We start from the raw sequence: 9,434 nt of genomic DNA, 5'->3' as shown, positions 1-9,434 counted from the left end.
ACTGATGCACAGGTAGGAAAAAAATACACAAACACTTGAACAGGATAATTATTTTGTGATTCTTATTATTGGTCAATATTCACACACACAAAAAAAGGAGAAAAAAAAGGCCAAAAGGTGATTTTTATTTTATTTAATTTTTCAATATATATTGACATTCTCTCTTTATAATCGCTCCTTTTTCAGAAAGATAACTTGAAAATGGTGGATATGAAACACAATGTGGGCACAAATGAACAATAATAATGTTAAAATAATAATAACCAATAATAAAAAAGAATACTTAAGTTAAGGACTTTAATAAGTTTAAATCAAAGTTTGTTCTGCTGTACGACTTCCGCTTCCCCTTTACGGCATCTGCATCTCTGGGAGTGGTGACCGGAGGGAGGAGGAGACGAAGAAGAAGTTGCCAGCATGGCGTTTACACTGTACTCTCTCATCCAGACTGCCATCCTCTGCACTAATGCAATCGCCGTGTTGCATGAGGAGAGGTTTCTCAGCAAAAGTAAGTACTCTGACATGTTTTATACGACGTACATTAAACATTTTAATGAAGTGACGCCGCACAGCAAGCTAACTGCAGCTAGCTAGGTGTGTAACGTCACGGCACTGTTAGCTGCCTGTTTACAGCACTGAAAAGACTCTGAGGATGGCTCATTAAAGTATATAGTAAGATAAGATTTGTTGTTATTGGAAGCTACTTAAGGGCAAATTTAAGGGAGAGCTGCATGTTTAGGGGTTATAATGCAAAAATACACATAAGTACACTGTCTTTTTACTCTCACCAGGTGATGCTACCTTTGTGATTTTAATATTTTTTTGATCGACTTATTTATATTTTCCTCCTCCTGTCTCTTTCTCTGTGTCTCTGCAGTCGGCTGGGGTGTTGATCAGGGAGTTGGAGGTTTTGGGGACGATCCAGGAGTCAAAGCCCAGATCCTCAATCTCATCCGCTCAGTCCGGACTGTCATGAGAGGTGGGAAGGCTGGTTTCCTTGTGTCCTTGAGGAAAAACATTATATTTAATTGCTGAAATAAGCAGAGTTTTGAGTGAGTGTTATATTTATTAAGACTGGATATCATCTAAAATGTTCTGTCACTTTTGCCTATGAATAAAGGAGTTTTTGGAATGAAAAACAGAACTATTCAACACAGTAAAACACAGTTATCACTTGCATCAGTTTATAATATTGTCTAAACATAAGACAGACACGCAAGAACTTTTCATAAACAGATACAGTAGAAAATCAACTGAATCTGGAAATATTTAATCAGAGAATACGTGAACTCACCAGACTTTTGATACTTGGTTCTTTGTGCCACAGACGCATTTTTTGTACTACCCTTACTTCTGTAATGATGAAAACTTGAGTATATGTAACTGACTTAGTGCCTATTTACTTTCCTGTTTCCACAGTGCCTTTAATAATAGTGAATTCAGCCTGCATTGTCCTGTTACTAGTGTTTGGCTGACAGGGGCGCACCGAGCGCCAACATGAAGCCGGAGGACCAGATGTGTGCCAAAGAACAACCACACACTCACACTTAGATATGTGTCATTCAGAGACTCCTGCCTTTGCCAGTCATCTGGAGGGTGAACAAGTTTCCCAGGGAGCTGGGATGGGAATAGAAAACCATAACCAAAGAGAAGAAGAATTGACCCGTCACCTGCCTGAAAATATGGCTGGTGTGGACACCAAAAGGATGAAATGGAAATTATCTCGGAAGATTTTAATGTCCCACTACATGATGAAGATTCGCTCACAATCCAAAACCTTTGAGTGTTTGTCCTCACTTTCATGATATGTTACCGCCATGAATGGCATTTTTCCATGTGTTTTATCATGTTACAAATGAAAAACTTCAGCAGTCCAGCTGAGCAGTATATAACTATTTATTAAGTGTTGTTACATTGCTATCCAGGGCCATATCTATATATAGCTATATAATTCTTTTTTTAATTGCTTTGTTGGTGAAGATCAGGAGCTTGATGATAGTGAAACAAAATGTTCTTTTTATGACTTCCTCCAATTTGTATTTTAGACCAGCATTGTGTATTTTCCTGGCCTGAAATGTAAAAGGGTTTAGTGTTTTCACCAATTTTGAACTTGAATCCTGTTAAGTGAACGATATTTAAGTCTGTATACACCCGGGACATGAGTCTGGATTTGTGCTAATAGTGTGTACTGTTTACACATCAGTAGTAAATGCCACAAACAGAATTGGGAAGATATTGAGATTGTTTTTATTTTGGCTTGAAATAAACATCTTTAGTTATTTTCATGAAAACTCTTTCTTTTGTTTTGCTGTATTTACGGGTGTGGAGAGGTTTAAGATCAGTATGTTTTTTTTCCACCGGCCTCATAGATTAAATCTACGAGTTAAAGCTTTGTTGTAGTTGAGTTCTTGGGGGAATCTTCAAGCTTTCATGGGATTGCAATTCACGTCAGTTCTTTAACTTGATCAAGAAATTATTTTCACTATTTTTACAGTAGCCCTCCACTTCTTCTTTGTGTAAATATTAACAGATTCCTGTGGACTGTTTGCCCGTCCATCTCTGCTCCACTTCATCAGTAATCCCCATATGTTGTGAATTATCTGAGCTCCACAAACATTTTTATTAACACTACTCTCCTTTTCGATTCTGAATACGCAGGAGGGAGGGAGAAAGCGAGAGGGGAAATAGGGGATCTGCTGGAATTAGAAGCATATGTTTATCAGGGAGATTTGCACAGTAAAGCCACTTTGATCTGTGATTAGTCCGAGTTTAGCTGCGGGTTCACAGGAAAATCTGTAAGCGATCACAGGCGACTGCACATGAATATGTATCTGCACTTCACAGGTCAGGATGTGTGGTGTTTGTGAGTCTGTGCTGTCAATAATAAATCGTAAGAGTGGTGTTTTGACAGGTTAGTTTCCACTCCTATTCATTTTTAATTAATTCTTTGTGGAAATGTATTTAAAAAGTAGACATCAAATCTGTTATAAATTGATATTTGTCTATAAAAAGTTATATCTAATGGCCAACAGAGCAAAAAAGATAATAATTTTGCCACATGTTAGAATTTAGGATTAATACTGAAATTGGAAAAAAGAAAAAAAAATCACTTTCAGTGTACTTTTAATGTTGTTTACTAACACAAAATGTGAAAAGGTGATGGACAGTAAGGGAATTTCAATTCCCAAAGAATCATCTCAACACATCAAATGAAAACACAGAGTAGACATGTTGAATTTCAATAACATTAGTGGATCTTTTCCAAAAAATCCACACTAAAGGAGAAAAAAAAAAAAACATAAAATCACAAATCGAAACATTCACTCAAAACACGTATTTTAATGAAAAATGATTTTAAAAAAGATGGAATTGATTTAGGATATTTTGTCTGGACAAACACATTAAAAGCCTGAGATTAGTTCAACATCATGTTTTTCATAGTTATGAACAACACAACATTAATACATAAATGAAAAATAAAAACAACACTGGGAAACTGTTGTTCACTATATCAAAAGAGGATTTGATCAGTCGTGTCTGGCGTCGTGCAGAGAGGAGGTTATTATCGTTTTGATAATACCTACCACCATATTAAATCTATCTGGATGGCCTAAATGACCCACTAATGCCATACATCTGTTGGTTGTTAGTGCAATGGGATGCATATGTTTTTTCTTTTTTTGTTTTATTATTCTAATGAGTGATTAAGTGGTTTGGGATAACCCTCTTATCTGATTATAATGTATAAGTTGGAAATGAAATAACGTTGAAGGAGAGAGAGAGAGAGTAATGTCAAAATGAGAGTGATATTAAAAAATGTTTTTCTAAAAACAGGATTTAAAAGAGGATAGAAGCAGTAATGGCGTTTGAGCTGTGGGGGCAGCACTGAGCTCAAAGAGGCTGAAACACACTTTTGACCAACGAAGAAGAAACGTCAACAGGAAACAGGAGCAGCTGCTGTTGCTAAAGGTTAGCACGGTTAGCAGTGACATCCCAAATTTGCGCATTTTATTCAGTTACTGAGCAGTTTTGCCGATTAAAACCTTAAATTTTTGTGTCTGCAAAGATGTCGCTTAATGTGCACACATGAAAAGTTTTAGTTACGAGCTTCAAAAGCTGCCACTTTAGCTGTTAGCATCATTCACTGTAGGTAAGACATTGATATTAAAGAAGGTGTGTTAAATTTAAACTGAAACATGATGGCGATTTTTTTTTAAAAAGATATACATGTAGTAACTTTTGACAAGTATTAAACATAATCTCACCGTAAATTGTTTGAGAGGTGCCAGCTTGTAAATATCATAACAGTTGGTGTTGCTGTTCATAAAATGTGCAGATTTCATTTATATGCTCATAAAATCACAATGGAGGGCCACAGAAGCACGCACACTAATATCAAAGTATGTTCAACTGTGCAGTAAATGTGTAGGCAAAACTTAAAACATAAAACTAACAAGATTTTCGACTGACTACAATATCATGAGTCTTAGAGCTAGAATGGGGGCCAGGTGAAATGAGATGTGATACTTAACAGGAGATGAACACTGTGAAATCCTCACAGTTGAGACAAGAAGCAAATTAAGAAGTGCAAGTAAAGAAATATGTACGAATTTTGAATATATGAATAATACCATGACTATAATGTTGTGCAGGAGGGTTAGTGATGCTGTCAAAGGTGTAGACACAGCAAACAACAAAAAGTATGCTCCTATATTTAATGTTATCCTAGTTTGCATCTAAAACATAATCTTATAAAACAATACCACCACCAACAAAGTAAATCCTTTATCTTCACCAGACTTGGGCAGATATTAGACATTATCAAACACAGTGATATTTGCCGTTACAGGCAACATTTTTCACCATATGCAACATCTTTGTGATTCTTCATCAGAGTGGAACTGCTCTGACCGTATTTTAATGACTCAGTGTTATGTCTTGGCGGCTGTCGCTCAGGGGTAGAGCCAGCATCTTGTTATCGGAAGGTCGCTAGTTCGATTCCCCTGGTCTGCATGTCAAAATGTCCTTGGGCAGGATACTGAGCCCCAAACTGCTCTTGATGTGCTGGTCGGCACCTTGCATGGCAGCCACTGCCATCACTGTGTAAATAAATGTATGAATTACTGTCGCTTTGGACCAGAGCGTCTGCTAAATGCTCTAAATGCAAATATCTCACCTGGCTGGCCCTCTAGAGAGTAAAGGGAAGGGACACACTAGCTGCGATTGATATCATACTATTACACGTAATATATATCTAATATGAAAGTTCCTATTTGATATTACTTTGTTATTTAAATGTGGCAGTGTTTGTGGCAGTAATACCTGTTAATCAACTACTACTAATCAACATGAAATAAAAATAGCAATATAACTATATATTGTAAGAAACTACTATGTTGCTGCTTACATCTGCGCTCATGCTTCTATACTAGGACAGTTATGTGAGGAGGCCTGTGACATAAGACACTGACAGATATACAGTTCTTCAAATCTTTTTGCCTTATTGTCCTGTTCAATGGAAGGACCTGCATAAACACTTGACAGTCATTTATAATGGTTAATGTTCACAAGGTCATGTAGAAAACTCAATACAAAGGTCGGTGTTAGAGAATCCTGAAGCTTGTTCAGTTACAGCCTCAGTTTCCCTTAAACACCCTCATCACACACACACACACACACACACACACACACACACACGCTTTGTGTGTGTGTGTGTGTGTGTGTGTGTGTGTTTAAGCTATTATGGATGGCATTAAGAGCATTAATTGCACCCTCGCATTGATAACTACATGATGGAAATCCAAGCATGTCTAAATAATGGGGGCTCACACAGGGAAAGAGCAGCAAAATACAGTCCCGAAAATCTGTATTCTAGGCAGGAAGTCATAAATTCTGGGAACAAACTGGTCAATAATCCTCTCAGTTTGGTCCTGATGCAGGTTTGAACAACGCAGTAATCTGATAAATTCTACCGATGTGAATTATGATTATAAAGGTCTAATCTTTGAAATAATACATTATTAAGGCAGAATAAGCTTTTTTAAAACTGAGTAAAGCTCCATTTACAGCGGACCTTGGTTATATTTGGTGGTTTAAAAAAAATAATAAAAATCTGAATCAGAGACTGAACTCCAAGCAGCTCTTATCTAACAGCGATGCTCAGCGGGTGTCAGGTTTTGGTGAGGACTGAAACCTGTTGAAAATGGCCTTTGTTGATTTTTTTGGCTGTTTTCTTTTAATTCAAATTAAGTGAAAGTAGAATTTCACAAACCCAAAGGCAGTGAGGAACATAAATGCTGCTTTTAGTGCATTGCTATGTAAACAAACTGGCCACTGAATCTCTTCCAGCTGCAAAATGTCTTCAGAACCTCAGCTCATGTTCACCATCCGTTCTCCCCTGCAGGTCTCCAGCATGGCGGGCAGACGGGCTCTGAAGGCCGTGCTCATCGACCTCAGTGGAACTCTACATGTAGAAGACACAGCGGTACCCGGGGCGCAGGACGCCCTGAACAGGTAGGAAACAGCCCACCTACCTTCTGGGGTTATTGCATTATTTATTTGAGTGTGCCTTTAACTGTGGGATGTTTATACTTTGGTGCTGTCAGGTTGCGTCAGGCGTCTGTGGCTGTGAAGTTTGTGACCAACACAACAAAGGAGAGCAAGAGGAACCTACTGGAGCGACTGCAGCACCTCAACTTCAACCTCCAGGTAAAAACATCCAGGGACATTTAGTGGAGATGGAAACTGTGATTTTGAAAAAAAAAAATATAAAATACATAAGACAAAAACAAGTGTGCTGCTTCTTAAACAGAGAATCACATCTTGTGATCTTTGAATTCACCTGAAATTCAGCACATAAAATGTTGCTTTGCTTTCTCTGTTTCTTGTGTTTGACTTTCGGACCGCTGCCTCTTTTCCCCGGCTTTGTTTTTGAAAATGAACGTTCACTCTGCAGGAAAAAGAGATTTTCACTTCACTGAGCGCAGCGAGGAGTTTGTTAGAGCAGAAACAACACAGGCCGCTGCTGCTGGTGGAGGACAGCGCACTGGAAGACTTCACTGGTAGGGAGCTCTGTGTGTGTGTGTGTGTGTGTGTGTGTGTGTGTGTGTGTGTGTGTGTGTGTGTGTGTGTGTGTGTTAGAGAGAAGGAAAGAGAGACAGAGAACTTGCCTCAGCTGTTAATTTGTTTTTATTTATTTTTCATTTTTATTTCCTTGAAACTCATTTGTTTCAGCAATCAAATCAAACAACCTGAAAATGAAAAGTCACTGTAGATATTTCAATTATTGTTCGTCACTCAGTATTTTTCAGCGTCAAACCTTATAAACAGATACAGAAATACAAAAGCCACCTTTTTTATTTATTGTTGCCTTAGCAAATAATCAATGCATTCAATTTATCAATTAACCCTGTAGTTTGCAAACTGTCAAAATGACCAATAGCATCACAAAGCCCATTATGTTTACTTACTGTGACCAACATGAGAAAGTGCCAACCTCATCAGTTCAACCCATTGTGAACCAAAGAACCCCTGTCTGCATGTCTGTCCCTCGTGTATGTGATATCTCCAGGTATCGACACATCAGAGCCAGATGCTGTCGTCATAGGACTCGCTCCCGATCACTTCGACTACCAAACGCTCAACAAGGCTTTCAGGTGGTGCACTCATTGATTTGACGCATTCTTCGGTCAGTCACAGATTGTTTGAGATCCAGTTATTTAAAGACGTATTTCAGACAGGTTAGGTGATTGGGATTATTTGCCTTTACTGATTTTCCTACTTTGCTTTTATTTCCTTGAAAAAGTGGGGTCTAAATCAGCGATTAACTTTGATAATCTGCGCTCTGAACAGATAAAATTGCAGAATCACTTACTATACAGTTCTTTTCCTTCTTTATTCTGATCAGTTTGATAAATGCAATGCAGCCTGGTGATCGTGTACATTTGTCCCCAGAATGATTCTGGATGGAGCTCCTCTCATTGCCATCCACAAGGCTCGGTACTACAAACGTAAGGATGGCTTGGCCCTCGGCCCCGGGCCCTTCGTGACGGGACTTGAATATGCTACAGACTGTAAAGCCACTGTGGTGGGGAAGCCAGAGAAGACGTTTTTCACACAGGTTAGAAATTGATGTTTCAAGAAAATAGAAGAGGCTTTCATATTTATCACAAACATTTAAAATGCACTCTAACTTGACCAAGAGTTTAACTCTTTTTTTTTTTTTGCACTGTCTTAATGAATTGATTGCATGTTTTTGAGGCCTCACATTTTCGTTTCCCTTAAACAGGCTCTGTCTGATTTAGGATGTAGCCCAAATGAAGCTGTCATGATAGGAGATGTAAGTATATTGTCAACTGTGATTCAATAAGCAAGTTAATTAGGGTGTTTTTCAACATTTAGTGCAAACGCATTCCAGTAGACAACGCATGGAGAGTGCAGGCAGTTGTGAGTCAATAACCAAATACAAACTACACGGTACAATATACAGTGTTCAATTTGAATGATGAATTTGTTCAATATATACATTCATTTTCACTATTTGCTAAAATACTTTTAGCCAGCTCTGGAAAACTTGAAATCCAAAGGAAGTGAAACCTGATGAAGCAGAAAAAGATAAAAGTTCTGCTGTTGCTGTTTTTCCACAGGACGCCAGAAACGATGTGGGAGGGGCTCAGAATGCAGGAATGTTGGGAATTCTGGTCAGAACGGGTAAGACAAAAATCTCTTTATTTGTGAATGTAAATGAGTCAAACCTTCACGTAAAACCATAATTATGACAAAAGAGGCACTTTTAAGATTTACCGTACTTTTGTTTTCGGGCAAGCTCATTTTCATGAATCTGAGATTGTCAGACAGAAACTCTGGTCTGTTTAGGCCCTTCTTTGTTTTCTTGGCTGCCTACAACTTTGAGTGAGGAAATGGAACTCCTTAAAAACCCAAGCCCCTATACACCTTCTGTTTACCTTTTTATTTCCTCTGGGGCTTGTAGGAGGTACTTGTTATACCCAGAAGGGCATTTGTTTATTGGGCATTTCCCCTTGTTTTCCATGTTTTATGTTTATATTTGTATGCAGGTTGGGCTGGCCTGTAAACAAGTCACTGCCAGCACCGCCACAATATCTTACATATCAATGTATTTTTGCCTATATTCTTTTCTCATCTCTTGGCTTCCCACCCTCTCTCCTGTCATCTCTCAGGTAAATACAGAGCAGGAGACGAGAATAAAATCAACCCCGCTCCCCACCTGACATGTGACAGTTTCCCAGACGCTGTTGAACACATCCTGAAGAACCTGCTATAAGCTAGAACCAACAGAATCACCTCCAGTTATCACTGTTAAAGACTTTTCGCGTTATAAATAATTTTCTTTCCTCCAGTGTTGAATTATTTCTCTCACCCTCGTCTGATTAAGGAAAAATAACCATCCTATAATGTTA

At 38.3% G+C, this 9,434-nt stretch overlaps 2 protein-coding genes across 3 annotated transcripts; both read left to right on the top strand.

The window, feature by feature from the left end:
* Positions 1-344: 344 nt before the first annotated feature.
* On the top strand, positions 345-2,389 carry ier3ip1 (immediate early response 3 interacting protein 1). Its single transcript, XM_037116588.1, has 3 exons — positions 345-505; positions 875-976; positions 1,417-2,389. Exons 1-3 carry the CDS (start codon positions 415-417, stop codon positions 1,470-1,472), a joined length of 249 nt encoding a protein of 82 aa, XP_036972483.1. The 5' UTR covers positions 345-414; the 3' UTR covers positions 1,473-2,389.
* Positions 2,390-3,844: 1,455 nt separating this feature from the next.
* On the top strand, positions 3,845-9,369 carry hdhd2 (haloacid dehalogenase-like hydrolase domain containing 2). Of its 2 annotated transcripts, none has more exons than XM_037116586.1 (9): positions 3,845-3,966; positions 6,401-6,510; positions 6,603-6,705; positions 6,953-7,058; positions 7,568-7,652; positions 7,951-8,116; positions 8,285-8,335; positions 8,643-8,706; positions 9,195-9,369. In XM_037116586.1, the coding sequence occupies exons 2-9, from the start codon at positions 6,410-6,412 to the stop codon at positions 9,296-9,298; spliced, it is 780 nt and encodes a 259-aa protein (XP_036972481.1). In that variant the 5' UTR covers positions 3,845-3,966; positions 6,401-6,409; the 3' UTR covers positions 9,299-9,369. The 2 variants fall into 2 exon arrangements, with proteins under 2 accessions (XP_036972481.1, XP_036972482.1); XM_037116587.1 differs by lacking the exon at positions 3,845-3,966 and adding an exon at positions 3,973-4,147.
* The last annotated feature ends 65 nt before the right edge of the window (positions 9,370-9,434 follow it).

The sequence above is a fragment of the Acanthopagrus latus genome, chromosome 12, assembly GCF_904848185.1.
Source record: "Acanthopagrus latus isolate v.2019 chromosome 12, fAcaLat1.1, whole genome shotgun sequence".
NCBI classification, from domain to species: Eukaryota; Metazoa; Chordata; class Actinopteri; order Spariformes; family Sparidae; genus Acanthopagrus; species Acanthopagrus latus.
The sequence above is the reverse complement of the archived record's forward strand: the minus strand, read 5'-3'. Positions and strand labels throughout refer to the sequence as shown.

Bases quoted from the DNA above. Each gene is read 5' to 3' on its own strand.
- ier3ip1 (XM_037116588.1), top strand. From the start codon at position 415: ATGGCGTTTACACTGTACTCTCTCATCCAGACTGCCATCCTCTGCACT. The intron at 506-874 runs GTAAGTACTCTG...GTGTCTCTGCAG, and splicing joins GGAGAGGTTTCTCAGCAAAA to TCGGCTGGGGTGTTGATCAG. The intron at 977-1,416 runs GTGGGAAGGCTG...CTGTTTCCACAG, and splicing joins AGTCCGGACTGTCATGAGAG to TGCCTTTAATAATAGTGAAT.
- hdhd2 (XM_037116586.1), top strand. From the start codon at position 6,410: ATGGCGGGCAGACGGGCTCTGAAGGCCGTGCTCATCGACCTCAGTGGA. The intron at 8,117-8,284 runs GTTAGAAATTGA...TCCCTTAAACAG, and splicing joins AGAAGACGTTTTTCACACAG to GCTCTGTCTGATTTAGGATG. The intron at 8,707-9,194 runs GTAAGACAAAAA...GTCATCTCTCAG, and splicing joins GGGAATTCTGGTCAGAACGG to GTAAATACAGAGCAGGAGAC.